Genomic DNA, 18344 nt, shown 5'->3' with positions numbered 1-18344 from the left:
AGCCATTTGGCCCATTGTGCCTGTGCCGGCTCTTTGATAGAGTTATCCAATTAGTCCCACCCACCCTGCTCTTTTTCCCCATAGCCCTGCAATGTTTTTCCTTTTCAAGTGTTTATCCAATTCCCTTTTGAAAGTTACTGCTACACTTGCTTCCATTGCCCTTTCAGGAAGTGAATTCTAGATCATAACTTGCTGCATAAAAAAAATTTCTCCTCATCTCACCTTTAGTTCTTTTGACAATTATCTTAAATCTGTGTCCTCTGGTTACTGACCCTCCTGCCAGTGGAAACAGTTTCTCCCTATCTACTCTATCAAAACCCCTTATAATTTTGAAATAGGAAACACTTGTATGAACAACTAAGTGCCAGTGAGTGACTGGACTGCCCAGTAGGTCAAACAGACCAGCAAGGTTCAAAGTTTGATCCTGTACCTGTGTTAGCTGATCTCAGCCCAAGAAGTCGGTGTACTACAATTGGCCTCTGTTATCGCCAAGTTAGGAAGGAGAAACAAAGAATCATCAGCCAGGATTCATACTCCTATTTGCCCAGGCAGATATTTCTGCTGGGAACTGTGTATTTGTTGATGTTGGATGGGATTGGGCTCAACTATAACACCTCTTGTAGTCGAATAGCCTACCAGCACTCACTATCCAAGTGCATACGTGAAGAGCGGCCACTTAAGCAAGGTACAAGAGGATGGCCAGCACCCATGGAATTATAACCTAGCGTGAATCATCGCTTGTAGTAGGAAAGAAAATTTGGAGGCAGGAGGAGGAAGGTAGAGAATGTTTGTGTAAAAGTTTATTAATCCCTCTCATTTTTTTTAAAAAAAGGTCTAAAACACAATAGTAGCACAGTCTAACACAGATCAACATTTTATTTTTATTTGTTTTATACCCTATTATAAATATCAGTGTTCTGAGCAGTTTTCCTGTTTTCATACTGTATACAGTTTCTTACACCGGGACATAGGTTTGATTTTTCCCAATCTGCACTGCTGTTGGGAGGTGCTAAATGGACATCAGATGCTTCCCCATAGATAGGAAGCAAATGAAAGATTGGCGAGACAGTCTTCATAATGCCATGCTCACACGTCCGATAGTTATGGCACATCGCCTTGCAGAAGGTTCTCAAGTGACATTGCTAGAGGTTTGGGGGTAGGTTGCCCAAAGAGAAGAAAATACAATTAAGCTGGTTTAGGCTGCAGACTGTTATCCACCTGTGACTGCTTCTGTGGGATGGCATTCGTCCATTGACAGGGTCTTCTATCACTTTCTGAGCTACAGGTTGGTGGACTCGCCCTTGGCCCCCTGCACGTATATGGTATTGGTGACTAGTGGTGATTTTTAAAAAGGGATCCATGAGCATTTCTTCTCCGCAGGCACTGAATGGCTTTGTACTTGTGGTAACACCAGATGGGATGATCTTCTACTCTTCGCACACTATTCAGGATTACCTGGGCTTTCACCAGGTATGTGCCACATGTTCGCCTCTTGTACTGTTGTAGACTGTAGACACACTCTGGAATAACCAGCCCAATGTGTCAGTGGATGAATGATGTGGTTCAGAGCCATCCCTTCCAGTAAAGTCCCAGGTTCAATCCCTGGTTTATGCAGAGAAAGCTGCTTTTGACATTGGCAATGATAGAGTTTGGTCCCTAGCTAGGAAAGTAGATAAATCAACCAAAGTTCCTGCTCCTGGTTGCTATCTCTGCTGGAAATTCATGTTTATGGATGTCAGGTAAGAAGATTAGACTTGTCAGTAATGGCCCCCCTAAAACTCATTGTCCAGGCTCACTTGTAAAGAATAGCCACATTATAAAGAGCTAGAGGGCTATAAGCACCTGTGGAACTATACCCCAATATGAATCGCTGCTTATTGAGTATCAGCACTACCGATTGACCCAAACTATCGCCACTGAGTCAGAAGGTTGAAAGTTGAAGTCCTAATTCAGTGCAATACTGAGGAAGTGCTGCATTATTGGAGATGCTGTCTTTTTGATGGGATGCTGAACCCAGGCTGGTTTGGTGATTCAAGGTGGACGTTAAAGTTGATGTGGTGCTATTTGAATAAGAGCAGGGAGTCCCTCCCAGTTTCCTGGACAATGTTCCTCCCTCAATAACTCCATCAAAAAGGATTCTCTTGTCATTTACCTCATTGCTGTTTGGAAGATTTTACTGTGTGCAAAATTGCTGCCACATGGTCTACTTAATCGGCATTGCATCTCAAATTGTACATGGAGCACTTTTGGGACGCATCTGAGATGTGATAAGGTGCTGTTTAAGTGCAAACCTTTAATTTCGTTGCCAAAAAATGATCTGGCTATATTGCTAATGAATACAATGGTTGAAGACTGGCCTACTTAACCCACGAGTACAACTCTCCTAATGGCCCTGTGCATGAATCTCCTAAGAGAACAGATCTTTTTACAGTTCAGACCCTAGCAGTGTAATGAGGACAGTGTCCAAGTACAATGAAAGCCCAGTTCTCTGGATAAGCGAAAGGATGCTGCGTTCTCCTTCTGAACCAAGCATGCTCTTTATCCCATGGATGTAACGTGTTTCTTTTGTTTAATTTCAGTCAGACGTCATCAATCAGAACGTGTTTGAGCTGATCCACACGGAAGACCGCGAGGGCTTCCGGCGTCAGCTGCATTGGTGTTTCAGCCCACCTCCGGTCGGAACAGAAGCAGGAGCGAAAGTGAAAGGTAGGAAAGGGCTGCGAACCACCAGGTCCTGTGTACAGCGTTCAGCCAGAAACCGTCACATTCTGCTGCAATTGCACAGCCATGGGGGAACTCTCTGAGCTGAATGTCATGAACACGTTCTTTATAAGTGAGATTATTATTCTCGACCCTGTATTCAAATTACTCTGCGGATATTGACGGTTGTCGTGATTTCCAAAATTACTTGGGGGCATCAAGCAATTGTCTGTCTTCTGTTTAACCTCACTAGGGAAGGTTTGTATGAAAGTGATGGAGTAGCACCTTGAACACTGCCAGTCATTTTCAGCATTCAAAATCTGCGTTTCCCACCATCTGTAGACACTGTTGTCCATCGCTATCTTATATTGAAGATTGAAAACTGTATGAAGCCATGTCATTATTATTGACAAAATTCTTTAACTTTGTCTCTTGTCCCCTTCCCCGTTATTGGGTCCTCCCCCCTGGGCCGCATGCGGTTCCCAACCGGGAAGGCAGACAAGCAGCCTACTGCTGAGCCCCTGCCGACTGCGCTCGGTAACCAGCTTCCACCATCTTGATTGGACTTTCCCTCTAATCTGAGGAACGTAGTCCCACTTAAGACAGGGAGATGCCAGGTGGGGAGGCATGGATTCAAACCAGTGGCTTCTTGGCCCATGTCGATGTGCTGTGCTACAAAGCTGCTTATTTTTTTTTGGATTGGTGAAGGGGAGAGTGGGAGGTGAGGCTTGATTACAAAGGGTTAATATAAATCTGAATCTTGTTTTGGATTTTCTGTACAAAGGAGTCAACTTCTCTTGTGATACAAAATGCAAGTCATTAGCTGAATCATTTGTAACTTAACTGACCTACTCAGGCTGCTTATTTCATGTGTTTTTATTATAATCTCACTGTGATCAGGATAAAGACTGCCCTACATTTCACCTTCCATCTCCAGACTATAGTTGGGGTCTGTTTCAGGCTTTGGTTACCCCAGTACAACTTCCAACAAATCTAACTAGTAATCAGCGTCAGCTATGGCTCAGTGGTAACACCCTGACCTCAGAGTCAGAAAGTGGTGGCCACTCCAGAGGCCTCAGCACATAATCTAGGCTGACACTCCAGTGCAGTACTGAGGGAGTGCTACACTGTCGGAGGTGCCGTCTTGTGGATGAGACATTAAATGGAGGCCCCATCTGCCCCCTCAGGTGGATGTAAAAGATCCCATGACACGATTTGAAGAAGAGCAAGGGAGTTCTCTCGGTGTCCTGGCCAATATTTATTTCTTAACCAACATCACTAAAACAGAATATCTGGGCATTACCTCATTGCTGATTGTGGGACCTTGCTGCACACACATTGGCTGCCATGTTTCTTACATTACAACAGTGACTACACTTCAGAAGTACCTCATTGGCTGTGAACTGCTTTGGGCCATCCTGAGGTGTGAAAGGTGCTATATAAATGCAAGTTCTATCTTTCAATAAGCTCAGCAGGTAAATTCACTGTCTGGTGTGATACCGAGCTACACAGAGCAGAAAGGTCCCAGGTTGGATACCTGACCTGTACTGAGTTAACTGCCTCGGCTGCAGTGGGTAAGTTACAATTGAATTCACTAACTGGAGGGGGCTGGGAAAGCGGGGTGGAGGGGGCTATGTATGCAGGCAGAATCCAGGTCAGTTGTGATTACCCTCCGCCAAATAGCCTGCTAACACTTGCCATCCAGGTTTATGCATGAAAAACAGGGCAACTGCCACTGTTGAGCTGTACTGCAGCATGAGTCAGGATCTTCAGGGGAGGAGGGGTATGGTAGGAACATTTGAGGGGAGAATCTTGACTTGTTAATATAATTGCTTGATGTGAGGTGCACGTGGACTCGTAAGGGGGAAGAAAAGGGAACTTAGTGAATGAGCATTTAGGGAAGAGAGGAGAGCCATGGGGCAGTTATACACTGCTTGTCAGTACTGGATGAGCAAACATTTCCTGCAACTAAATATTGGGAAGACCGAAGCCATTGTTTTCGTTCCCCACCACAAACTCCGTTCCCTAGCCACCGACTCCATCCCTCTCCCTGGCCGCTGTCTGAGGCTGAACCAGACTGTTCGCAACCTTGACGTCATATTTGACCCTGAGATGAGCTTCCAACCACATATCCGCTCCATCGCCAAGACCACCGACTTCCACCTCCTTAACATCGCCTGTCTCCATCTTGTCTCAGCTCACCTGCTGCTGAAACCCTCATCCACGTCGTTGTTAGCTCTAGACTTGACTATTCCAATGCTCTCTGGCCGACCTCCCATCTTCCACCCTCCATAAACTTGAGCTCATCCAAAACTCTGCTGCCCGTATCCGAACTCGCACCAAGTCCCGTTCAGCCATCACCCCGTGTTCACTGACCTTTGTTTGTTCCTAGTCCGGGAATGCCTCAATTTTTAAAATTCTCATCCTTGTTTTCAAATCCTTCCATAGCCTCGCCCCTCCCTATCTCTGTAACCTCCTCCAGCCCTACAACCCCCCGAGATCTCTGCGCTCCTCCAATTCTGGTCTCTTGCGCAACTCCGATTTTAATCGCTCCACCATTGGCGGCCGTGCCCTAAGCTCCGGAATTCCTTCCCTAAACCCCTCTGCCCCTCCACCCCTCTCTCTTCCTTTAAGACACTTCTTAAAACCTACCTCTTTGACCAAGTTGTCCTAATATCTCCTTATGCGGCTCGGTATCAAATTTTGTTTGATAATTGCTCCTGTGAAGTGCCTTGGGACGTTTTACTACATTAAAGGTGCTATATAAATGCAAGTTGTTATTGTTGCAATGTCATGTAGAAGTGGCGCAATGGTACATTTTGAGGGAATCTACATCTTAGGAAAGATACAGATCAGGTAAGCCATTCAGCCCATCCTGACTTGTCCATCCAGAAAGTACCTACTGATTTTCTCCCCCCTCCCTTCTCGTCAAGCACAGCATCCAGCTGTTTCTTAAACTATTGTCTTTACTGTACTCCCTGTGAAGTCTGCTCCATGTGTTAATCACTGTGTGTGAAGACCGTCCTGATATCAGTACTTGGCCTTTTGGCAGTATGAACCTGTGTTCCCTTTTCCGACCGTCATGGTTTAACTTGAAGTGGTGTCCTGGTGTTAACTTTTCCATAAAGTTTACTATTTTAGGAAGATGTGAGGTGATGTATAACAAGTTTTGACCACCACTTTGTGTGAAGACACTGTCTTTTCAGCACATGACGTGAAGTGGTGATCTGTCTGCTATCTTTTTATTCCCACAGATGAATCTGCTCTCTGCTTACTGTTCTCTTCTGCACTTTTGAAGGAAATGTGAAGAATACCCATTTAGCTCGCTCTGCTATTTTTAGCCTTAGTTCTACCTGTAATTACCTGTGTTCGGCGCATACCTCTGTAAACAATGAGAGGCTGTGCTGAACTTTCCACCCATTCATGTAACTTGTAGAATGCTACAAATTGGGCTGACCTTTCACACACAACTGGAGTTGTGTCTTCACTCGTCTTCAAATGTTCCCAAGGCAACCAGAGGCAGGTGATGAGAGGTTGATGAAAAGTAAAGAAAGACTTGCATTTATATAGCCTGACCCCAGGACGTCCCAAAGTGCTTTACACCAATGAAGTACTTTTGAAGTATAGGGCTCGATATTAGGAGGGAGGCGGGTTGGCAGCGGGGGATCGACTCGGCACGTGGGTAATGTGCCCAGTGAATTCGGGGTGTTCCGCACGCGATCGCAGCCTAATTGAAGGCACTTACCATGGCTTCCGGGTTTCCCGTTCTACACCTGCGCAGCGGGCGCACTGCGCACCCGCATCACAGGCTGTCAGCAGGAGGAGCCCTATTTAAAGGGGCAATCCTCCAATGCGCGCCTCCTGCAGCAAATTTAGGAGCTTGGAGCAGGCCAGAGGCAAGGCTGTTCCAAGGTTCTCTGACTCCTCACTCCAGGTGCTGCTCGATGGGGTGAGGAGGAGGAGGGAAATTTTTTTTCCCATTGGATGGGAGGAGGTGTCCTCCCTCCACCACCAAGAAGGCCTGGCTGGAGATGGCCGAGGAGGTCACCAGCAGCGGCAATGTGTCCAGAATCTGGGTGCAGTGAAGGAAGCGATTTAATGACCTAACCAGGTCAGCCAAAGTGAGTATACTTGCACATTCTCCCACACTCCGTCTTCCACATCACCTCCACCACCACACAACTCCTTCTGCACGGCCACCACAACGCTCTCACATCACTCCTCACATCCACTCAACCATCATCCTCACCTTGCCTGCACTTACTCACCGCCCCATTCCCATTTGAACACTACCACGCAACCCAATCCTCATACAATCCCATGGCTATGTCTCACACGCACCCTCTCATGCAAATCCTCACACTCGCCCCCACCCACTCCAATGCATGCAGCGGGTCACCACGCAACCATCACTCAATCACGCCTCTGTGTTTCTCCTTTATAGGAGAAGAGATGCCAGAATGCCCGGGAGAGGGCAAGGACCGAAGGGGGCCCGCCACACCAGGTAGTCTTAACAGATGCAGAGCAGCAGGCACTCGAAATAAGCCGGATGCTGGAGTGCCTGTCTGTGCGGACGCCGAGACTGGGAGTGCACAAGCGGCTGGAATCTAACACTCAGCACGCATGATAGCGAATGATCTTATCACTTGGCATCTGCAGCACCTCAACATCTGTACACATGCTTAATATTGCTTTCTGTTCTCTTGCAGGGCCATCTGCGAGTGCCGTGACTGTGGAGGGCGATTCCTCAGAGGACCTGCCGGCCACTGAGGGTGCATCGTCACATCTGAGTCAGCCATCCACCAGCGCAGATACACACCTCGGTGGGTCCCCATCCTCAGTTAGTTGGGCTTGCGCATGGTGAGTCACCACGCACATGTGAGCACAAGCAGACCCGGGTGGCAGGGGCAGCCGTGGAGCGTCCGCGTCGGTGGGAGCAATCTTCTCCAGGCTCTGCTCAGCTGGACCCAGATGCTGAACCCTGGGGGCCAGCCATGAAAAGGAGAGTTCGAGGGGCAGCAGCACATTGCCGAGGTACAGGAACAGTTGCCACGTGCACTCTCCACAATCGCGCAGAGAATGGAGGAGTCCAACTCCTGCATGAGTGGAATACTGTCACAGGGACGTGAAGACATCTCTGATAGTGTGTCGCAGGAATGTCTGCGATGGAGGAAAGGCTAGCCTCCATCGAGCGTCAAGCACGGCTCAACAATGAGTCCATTCAGGCCCTGACAATGGCCGTTCAGATTCAGGGTGAGCAACATTCTGCCGCCTTAAACAGGCTGACCGATATCTTACAACTGGCCTTCCAAGGCTTCACACAAGTCCTCCAAACTGTCATCCAGTAGGGTGGAAGGAGTGATGTGGGCCTGGGCTAGGAGAAGAATGATGGTGAAAGGGGACATGGAAGTGGGGATGCCACTCAAAGCGCTCCCATGTCTCACCCGTTGCCCCCCTCTCAACTAGTACCCGCAATGCTGCCCCCTCTCCAGGTGGCTGAGTCTGCCCCTGCACAGGTGCAGGTGGAGCAGTCTTTGGAGGGGCCCTCATGGGCACCGAAACCCAGAGGGCGTCCACGCAAAGCATCTCATCGGTCAGGGCGTGGACAAGAGCAACCTGCCACTACCTCTGCTGAAGCCACAGGGGTAGCACCATGTAGGGGTTCCCACAAACGTAAGGCGAAGGATTTGTGAGCACAAAGGGGATGCACAAGGGTGTAAGACGAAATGTCATGTTTTTGATTTATTTTCCGTTGTTTTGCAAAAAATCATAAATTGTTATCACCACTACTGCCATGTCTTTGAAAATCTTGTCTGGTTTGCGCAATAATTCCCTTTCCTGAGGATCACCATGAAGATCCACACCTGATGCCACCCATTGGGTCACTGCAGAGTGGGTGTAGGTGTATTTGCAGGGCTCTTTTGTGCAGACGACTGAGACACGCTGGCCATGTCCCCAGTGGCATACTGAAAGGATGCGGAGGAGAAGTTGTTGAGGGCAGTGGTGACTTTGACAGCGACAGGTAAGAAGATGGTGCTCGGGCCAGCCGGGAGCAGCTCGGCATCAAGGAGGCTGCAGATGTCCACGACGACATGTTGAGTGACTCTGAGCCTCCGTCTGCACTGCTGCTCAGAGAGGTCTAGGAAGCTGAGCCTCGGTCTGTGGACCCTGTGGCGAGGGTAGTGCCCTCTGCGACGTATCTCTCTCTGCGGTTGCCCTCCCTCCTGCTGTGCAGGTGGATGTGTCACAGCACTGGGTTGTGGAGCTCCACGTGTCAGAGGTGGACGGTGTGGCTGGCGAGGCTGGTGATGCTGTTCGTCCTCTGAGGAGGTCATGACTGCAGCTAGAGTGGCCCCCATCCGGAAGATGTATGTTTGAGGGGGTCCGCAAGGTAGGTAAATGTGTCTGGTCACCGGGGTTGAGGTTCCAAGTTTGTGAATTTTATTGTTAGGAGGAGGGTGGTAGAGGCCAAACTTTGTCCAAAGTGACAGAGTGGCCTCCTGCAATGAGTGAGGGTCTCCCCGCACCCCCCCCCCCCTGCCCAACCCCCTACCAACCTGTTAAATGGACCTTTGCAGCTGCCATAGGCTGATGGCTGCAACACGTCCATTTCAACTGGGAGTGTTTCCCCCAGTACAGGAAACACTCTGTTTACATGAAAATCCCACCCCTCCTAAAATATCCTCCGAATCAGGTCTGCTAACAACCTGAACTATCAAATTAATTGCCTTAAGTGGGATCCCCGGCTTTAATTGCCGGCGGGAGTCCTGCATGCGGGGGCTGCGCGCGCATCTAAGCACGTCACTGGGGAACCCGGAAGTGGGTGGGTTAGAGACGGGCTCCGGACCCACCCCGCCATGAACCCACCAGCTCGGACGTCCAAAAATCGAGCCCATCGTCACTGCTGTAATGTAGGAAACGGGGCAGCACAGCAAGCTCCCACAAACAGCAATGAGATAATGGGCTCGATATTAGGAGGGCGGGGGTCCCACGCGCCCGGTGAAATCAGTCTGCCCCGCGCGCGATCACAGGCTGATTGGATCCACTTACCTGGTCTTCCGGGTTCCCCGCTGCTGAGCTGCGCGTCGGGCGGACTGAGCGTGTGCAGTAAGGTCTGTCAGCTGGAGGAGCTCTATTTAAAGGGGCAGTCCTCTACTGACGCTGCAAAAAATAAGAAAAAATACAGCATGGAGCAGCCCAGGGGGAAGGCTGCTCCCGGGTTTAGTGATGCCTCACTCCAGGTATCATTGGATGGGGTGATGAGGAGGAGGAGGACAGAGATCTTCCCCCCGGCGGGCGGGAGGAAGCGGCCTGCCTCTGCCACCAAGAAGGCCTGGCTCAAGGTGGCAGAGGAGGTCACCTGCACCATCAACCTGCAAGATGTACATCTGAGGGGGTCCGCAAGGTAGGTACATGTCTCTGGACACCGGGGTAAGTGTGCAAGTTGGCGAATTTGATTGTTAGGAGGAGGATGGTGGAGGCCAAACTTTGTCCCAAGTGACAGAGTGGCCTCCTGCAATGAGTGAGGGTCTTTCCCCCCCCCCCCCCCCCCCCACCTGTCAAATGGACCTTTGCAGCTGCCACAGGCTGATAGCTGCAACAGGTCCATTTGAACTGGGAGTGTTTCCCCCAGTACGGGAAACAGTCCCAGTTGTTTGTAAAATCCCACCCCATGTAAAATATCTCCTTAATCGGGTCTGTTAATGACCTGAAACACCAGTATAAATACTTTTAAGTGGCACCCCACCAGCTTTAATTGCCTGCGGGAGTCCCACATGCGGGGGCTGCGCGCGCACGTCAGTGCGTCTGTGGGGAACCCGGAAGTGGGTGGGTTGGAGCCGGGCTCCCGACCCGCTCCAGGATTCCCCGATTTTCGGAGCTCCCCCCCCCCCCCCCCCCCCCCCGCTGCCAGGAACGCACCCGATCGCGGGTGCTAATATCGAGCCCAATGAACATTTTTTTTTAAAGTTATGTTGGTTGAGGGATAAATATTGGCCAGGACAGGCCGGAACTCCCCTGTTCTTCTTCAAAATAGTCCATGGGATCTTTTACGTCCACCCGAGAGGGCAGATGGGTTCTCAGTTTTAAAGTCTCATCTGAAAGACAGCACCTCTGACAGTGCAGCACTCCCTCAGTACTGCACTGGAGTGTCGGCCTGGATTATGGGCTCAAATCTCGAGAGTGCTCCCACTGAGCCACGGCTCTGTTTTTTGTTTTCCATATATCTTGCACTCAGTTGCTCGAATAGACATCCTTTCCTGTCTGCCACTGATAATCACTTCAGCTGTTAAAGCACCTAAGGCCACCAGCAGAACGCTAGTGTTTATCTGTGTAGGGCATTTGAGCTGAACGTTTGCAAGACTGTCTGGCCCCTGAGAGACAAGTTTCCGTGGATCTGGCAACTGTCAAAGTATCAACCTTCATTGAGCTGAAGAGTAGTTGATTTGTTTGTTTACTCCAGAGTTGATCTTTAAAGTGGCAAAAATCTAAAGTTGCTATTTTACGCTTTATTTATAGGTGCAGGCTGTTCAAACGGAAGGGAGACTTTGCACCAACTCGATCAACTGCCACCAGAGAACTCTGAATTCCTGAACCGCAGCTTTCAGTGTCGCTTTCGCTGCTTGCTCGACAGCGTGTCAGGATTCCTGGTATGGTTATCTTGAAGATACCCCTGCCTCTACTGTGTTCATTTAATGTTGTCCTCTGGTACTGTGAATTACAGGCTGGAATCTAATTGAGGGGTTCAGGTGGTTTATATTGGCACCCAATATGATCCATGTGATCGAGCCTATATCACCCTGCGTTTCCTGATGCAGCCCACGTGAGAACAGCCTGTATAACCCAACCTAGCCTGTGTGATGTGGCCTGAGCAATGGTTTGAATAGGAATATTGAGTGTGACTGCCGGTAAAGTGAGTTCAGTCAGAGTTGCAAGTAATAAATTAAAAATTGTATGCTAATTCCAAAATTGGAAATTGGAACTTATTTCTCTCTCTTTCCCGCCCCCACCACCCAAATATTCACTAGTACACATATTTCTTGGGAGTCTGGGGATGTCGGTGAGGTTTGGCTGCAAAGACCTCTACAGTCAAAGAGCCCACCAACATTTGCTGGGCTCACATATAAAGAATAATCACTTGTGGGACTGTACCCCAGCGTGGTCAGTGTCTTCGGGAGTAGAGGAGAGAAAATCGGGGAAAGAGAAGGGAAAGAAACTTGTATAAAGGCAACTTTTAATTTTTTTCAATCTATATTTTTAACATTGATGCTGGATTAAGAGTTAATAGGGTTTGTAGTCAGGAATCTCTGTGTAGGGGCTGGCCTAGTACCCTAAGCTGTCAAGACTATGTACAGCAAAAGAAACATCAGAAGGTGATGATGTTCCACCCCTACCCCCTTCATGGAGGTGTGTGACAGCACAAAGTGACTCATCTTCCATTTACTTATTATTTCAGTTTTGAAAACAAGTGCTCTTCACTCTTGTGCTGTAACAATGGCACAACACCACGCACGGCTCCAGTGTCCAGCTGCTCTGTTGTTTTGGGGAAGGGAGAGAAGAGTTCCAATTGTATGCAATTTTTAATTTATTGCCTGTATCCACTTTACTGGCATCCTCGCTTCCTTCGTGAGTTGTCCCACAATCTTCAGTTTGCCTAGCCTGGCTTCCTCTGCTGCCAACACCCTCAACAGCCCAGTGCCAGGAAGTGCCACCTACACATGACTCTCCTCTACAACTCTTCCTCTCCTCTACAACTCTTCCCTTCCCTCCCAGCCCCAGGGAGTCACTCGGTAGCTCAGTGTCATTTCTCTAACTTGGTGTCACTATGCTGTCCTGCCAGCCGCTGTATTTTAAAGTGTAAATCGTTGGGATTATTTCCTGTTTGTTTTCTCTCCTCAAGGTGGTCACCTCGTGCTGAAGTACAGTTCCATGGGCGTCGGCAACCCCCTGACAGCTCATGGACAGTTGATACTGGCCAATTCTCGAGGTCACTGGGGGGGGAGGCGGGGACAGGACAGCAGAGCCTGATGCAGTCCTCACCTGACATCCCCACATGTCGCACTTTTCCTGACTGAGTTTTACCTCTCCTTTAGAGGCACTAAGGCCAGTTGTAGCATCTTAGCTGACATCAGCTAATCCATCACAGAGTGGGAATTGAACTCAAGGGCTCAGTTCCGCACAGGACAATGCCTTTACCAACTGAACCACTAGGGACCATGAGGAGCAATGTACCTTTTAATGCAAGAATTAATTGGACACTGGGGAAGGGGGAGGCACTGTGTATAATTGGAATGCCTCAGCTACCTCGAGCAAAGCCGAGCATCGGATGTGGGACCTTCTGATCTGTGTTGGTGGCCATTAGATGTGGGCAGCATCTTGACCCACTAAGCCACTGAGAAAGCCAAGCACTGGGGTTACTGGTGATGATTAGACCATGTGGATATTCAGGAGCATCAGGTTTACACCTTATTTAGTTATATGTCTGTGGTAGAATGATTCACTCAACTCTCACTTCAGAGTGTTGGCAAAACACCATAACATTAGCTCTTTCATTACAATTTTTTTTCTTGCAGAGGACTGTAGCAGCTAATCCATTCCATTTAATTCCGCCAGGCCTTGCATTTCCAAGGGAAGCTGAAATTCCTTCACGGACAGAAGAAGTCGGAAAATGATACTTTACTGCCGCCCCAGTTGGCTCTGTTTGCCGTTGCTATCCCGGTTCAACCGTTGACCATGATGGAGATCCGAACGACGAGCATATTTTTCAGAACAAAGCACAAGCTAGACTTCACGCCCCTATCTTGCGATGCTAAGTGAGTTTCACTGTATTCGTCTTTTTACTCTTGGGCTCCAAAATGAAAATGCTTTTTTTTTAAAATAGCTGTTTCATGTGTTTAAGCAAACAATCCTCCACAACTGTTTAAAACTGTTAGATGTATATATAAAAAACATGTTATTTTTCTCTTCTGCTTTTCAGTTGGTTTATTTATGTTAACAGCTGAGTGATAAAATACAGTGGGAGCCACACGAGAAGCTCGGCCCCAGTCTTGCTTACGGATACGTTCTGTTAACTGATCTGAGCTGGGGTGGTGGTACAAGGAGTACAATTTTTGTCAGTAACCCTAAGCTAAGGAAGGGAAAATTTTGTATGCATTCCGACGTTACTATCTAGTGACCCTTGCAGGAAGTAACATTGTGTGCACCTCAGGCAAGGAGATCTGACCATGGTGTTGCCCACCATGGCCAAATAATGACAGATGTTCACTGGCTATGCTCACACATGAAGGGTGGTCACTTAGAAGGAGGTACCAGAGGGCGATTAGGGCCCATGGAACTGTATCCCAATAGGAGTCGGTGCCTTCAGGAGAAGAGAATGTGGGAGAAAATTTGTGCACAAAAGTACAAAGGGAGAGGAAGCGGGGGAATATATCTCTAACTCGCCTAGAAACCCAAATCCGATTGCTGCTGACGGTGTGTTTGACTGTAGCAATGGTTGTGATTCTCTGAGCACTCACATTAGGAGAGCAACCAGTGCTGGGCAATAAACTGCTGGTCCTGAAATCGCACACTTTCTCTTGTCAGTTCTGTATCTCTGTTGTGTCCGACTTGAGCAGTGATCCCACTCCCTGCCTCGTCTCTCCTGACACAAGATCTGGTGCAGTAAATGCTGACTCAGCGCCGATGTTATTGCCCAAGTGTTCCCTGCTGGCAGATCCAGTTTCATTCCTTTCGGCTAGCTTTCTGGTGAGGTCCTGACCTACTCTGCACCACTGGAGAGGTGAGGTGGAGCTTTTCCTGCCCCCATTATCATCAATAGGCACACACTGTACAATGTGTACCTGCTGATTTTTCCTTCAGTATACAGTGAGCGCCTCTCGAGTATCAGCATTTACTGGAATGCTCTGTTTCCTTTGTTTCAGCACAGTCCTGTGTGACTGAAGGAACTTGCTCCGCTAATATTACTTCAGATTCACAATATTAACTGAGAAAGGCCATTAGTAAGGAGGATCATAGTTCTACTGTGTTGGGGGAGGGCTGGCGTGAAACATTCCAGGCTCGAACTACACCGTGAATGGAAGAGAGAAAGACTTGCATTTTTATAGCGCCTTCCACGAACTCGGGATGTCCCGAAGTGCTTTACAGCCAATGACGTACATTTTTGAAGTGCTGTCACTGTTGTAATGTAGGAAATGCGGCAGCCAATTTGTGCACAGCAAGGTCCCACAAACAGCAATGTGATAATGACCAGATAATCTGTTTTAGTGAAGTTGGTTGAGGGATAAATATTGGCCAGGACACTGGGGAGAACTCTTCTTTGAAATAGTGTCATGGGATCTTTTGCGTCCACCTGAGAGGGCAGACGACCTCAGTTTTAATGTCTCATCCGAAAGTTACGGCACCTCAGACAGTGCAGCACTCCCTCAGTACTGGAGTGTCAGCTTAGATTTTGTGCTGAAGTCGCTGGAGTGGGACTTGAACCCACAACCTTTTGACCTGAAGCGAGAGTGCTGCCCACTGAGCCACGGTTGACACTAGACGAAAGGGGCGAACAGGACAGCGAATGCATGTGTGTGTATCTAATGACCTCAGGATTAGGCTTGTACCTCATGCCCTCTATGGTCGAATAGCCTGCAATTTACCAACAGTTAGGCCCAGATATGAACAAGGACCATTTGGGGAAGGTACTGGAAGATTTTCTAGGGGCTAGGAATTGGTGGGGCGGGGGGGGTGGGGCGGGGGGGGGGAGAAACTTACTAATTCACTTAGAAAGATGGCAATATTTTAATGACTCAACCGGCTTTTGTTTTATACTTTCGAAAGCATTTTAATTTTATTTTTGTCTGTTAGAGTCTGACTTGGATAAACCCATCACCAATTTTGAGTCTTCAAAAGCATTTCCTTATATGGAGGACATGCTCTCTTCCCCAGAGGCATGCACTCCACTTAACCTAAGTACAGAAAACTTAAGTGTAGGTTGACCAGAGCCCAGGCTGAAGGACCCCCGAGTGTGCGCAGAGTACTGCTGAAGTTGAACCATTGAAAACTTGGTGCCTTAGCGGCACAGAGCACTGGTAATTCTACCACGGCTTGTCCATTGAGGAGCACCCTTACCAGTTACAGTATTGGGTTGCAGAGTTATTGGGAGCTGAGTAGGAGGAATTCCGATTGTCAGTGCTGGAGCCTGGAGGGATGGACCCACCAATGAGCCAGTCTGGCTGGCCAATTATCAATCAGTCCCTGGAGTCTTGTGCATCCACCTGGCTCCAGTATAGATTAGAGAATCAACTGTCTTCCAATGTCCCATCTTGGGGCTAGCTTCTGTGTGCGTCAGCGGGTTATTTGATCACGGGAGGAATCACAATCGAGCATGATCCTGTCCTCAGCCTGAACATCTTTTCCAGCAGGGGTCACTGGACAGCGATCAGAGTCCCTTGCTGAATTTCTCTCCACTCCCTAGCCCACCAATAATGTCTAGCAGTTACTATGATTGTTTACGATTGTTTTTATTCATAGCTCCTATATCTCAGTTTACTTTTATGTTCGATATGCTATGGACAAGGCTACTGATTTCTGAAAAATGGACAGAATTGTGGAATTCAATCTCGTAAAACTCCCAGAATCCTATGTAATAGCGATAGAACTTCACGTGTTCCACTGCTGTAGGCAGCGGTCCTGAATAGTTTAGGATGTTGGTGCCACCTGCAGTTCTCTAGTCTTGCCTCATGGGGGCCCTTTTGGCTGTCCCCAGCCTGCTGCTACTGCTGCTGTTCCTCTGCAAGGCAAAAGCAACTTCACTGAATAAAAATAAGCACTCTGAGTAGCAAAGGGAATCGATTTAAAGTTTGTTAAACTGCTCTCAGGACTCAATATGTCCTTGACAAAAGAGTTTAACTTTTTATGGTTTTATTAACTTCCCAAGAGCTCTCACTCCTGGGCAATGCTGTAGGGCAGCGATATCCAGCTTTTCAGAGATGTGTCCAGGTCTGAGTGGGCCAATTAAGATTAAATCACTTTTGAGACAGGAAGAATCATTAAGCACATCCACCTCCTAATCTATTTAGTGTTTCTCAGAGCCTTTGAATTTCTAACTCCTTTCTCTCTCTGTCCTTCTCTCTCTTTTCCTCTTTCGTTTTCGCTCTCTCTTCTCTCGCCCTCCTCTTTGTCTGTCTGTCTGTCTGTCTGTCCGTCTGTCTCTCTCGCCCCGTGTCCGTCTGTCTCCGTGTCTCGCCCCGTGTCCGTCTGTCTCCGTGTCTCGCCCCGTGTCCGTCTGTCTCCGTGTCTCGCCCCGTGTCCGTCTGTCTCCGTGTCTCGCCCCGTGTCCGTCTGTCTCCGTGTCTCGCCCCGTGTCCGTCTGTCTCCGTGTCTCGCCCCGTGTCCGTCTGTCTCCGTGTCTCGCCCCGTGTCCGTCTGTCTCCGTGTCTCGCCCCGTGTCCGTCTGTCTCCGTGTCTCGCCCCGTGTCCGTCTGTCTCCGTGTCTCGCCCCGTGTCCGTCTGTCTCCGTGTCTCGCCCCGTGTCCGTCTGTCTCCGTGTCTCGCCCCGTGTCCGTCTGTCTCCGTGTCTCGCCCCGTGTCCGTCTGTCTCCGTGTCTCGCCCCGTGTCCGTCTGTCTCCGTGTCTCGCCCCGTGTCCGTCTGTCTCCGTGTCTCGCCCCGTGTCCGTCTGTCTCCGTGTCTCGCCCCGTGTCCGTCTGTCTCCGTGTCTCGCCCCGTGTCCGTCTGTCTCCGTGTCTCGCCCCGTGTCCGTCTGTCTCCGTGTCTCGCCCCGTGTCCGTCTGTCTCCGTGTCTCGCCCCGTGTCCGTCTGTCTCCGTGTCTCGCCCCGTGTCCGTCTGTCTCCGTGTCTCGCCCCGTGTCCGTCTGTCTCCGTGTCTCGCCCCGTGTCCGTCTGTCTCCGTGTCTCGCCCCGTGTCCGTCTGTCTCCGTGTCTCGCCCCGTGTCCGTCTGTCTCCGTGTCTCGCCCCGTGTCCGTCTGTCTCCGTGTCTCGCCCCGTGTCCGTCTGTCTCCGTGTCTCGCCCCGTGTCCGTCTGTCTCCGTGTCTCGCCCCGTGTCCGTCTGTCTCCGTGTCTCGCCCCGTGTCCGTCTGTCTCCGTGTCTCGCCCCGTGTCCGTCTGTCTCCGTGTCTCGCCCCGTGTCCGTCTGTCTCCGTGTCTCGCCCCGTGTCCGTCTGTCTCCGTGTCTCGCCCCGTGTCCGTCTGTCTCCGTGTCTCGCCCCGTGTCCGTCTGTCTCCGTGTCTCGCCCCGTGTCCGTCTGTCTCCGTGTCTCGCCCCGTGTCCGTCTGTCTCCGTGTCTCGCCCCGTGTCCGTCTGTCTCCGTGTCTCGCCCCGTGTCCGTCTGTCTCCGTGTCTCGCCCCGTGTCCGTCTGTCTCCGTGTCTCGCCCCGTGTCCGTCTGTCTCCGTGTCTCGCCCCGTGTCCGTCTGTCTCCGTGTCTCGCCCCGTGTCCGTCTGTCTCCGTGTCTCGCCCCGTGTCCGTCTGTCTCCGTGTCTCGCCCCGTGTCGCGCTTTTATCTAATGTAATTTATCTCTGATGGTCTCATTCTATCTGATAGCACCACTCCACAGGAAGTCCCACCTGATCCCTCCACAGTGTGCTGCATCATTAAATCTTCCTGGTCCTGTTCAACATGCCAATTAGCAGTAAATAAGC

The 18344-nt window shown here is 49.7% G+C and overlaps 1 protein-coding gene across 1 annotated transcript in view; it reads left to right on the top strand.

The window, feature by feature from the left end:
- Window positions 1-18344, top strand: part of LOC137333495 (aryl hydrocarbon receptor-like) — a 91041-nt gene that overhangs the window by 50100 nt on the left and 22597 nt on the right. Inside the window, exons 5-8 of the mRNA XM_067997661.1 lie at window positions 1381-1470; window positions 2580-2706; window positions 11218-11348; window positions 13312-13511. Coding sequence (XP_067853762.1) covers window positions 1381-1470; window positions 2580-2706; window positions 11218-11348; window positions 13312-13511 — 548 coding nt within the window. The remainder of the gene's footprint in view (window positions 1-1380; window positions 1471-2579; window positions 2707-11217; window positions 11349-13311; window positions 13512-18344) is intronic.

Source organism: Heptranchias perlo, chromosome 16 (assembly GCF_035084215.1).
Source record: "Heptranchias perlo isolate sHepPer1 chromosome 16, sHepPer1.hap1, whole genome shotgun sequence".
NCBI lineage: Eukaryota > Metazoa > Chordata > Chondrichthyes > Hexanchiformes > Hexanchidae > Heptranchias > Heptranchias perlo.
Note: the sequence above shows the minus strand (reverse complement) of the source record. Positions and strands in the feature narration are given on the sequence as shown.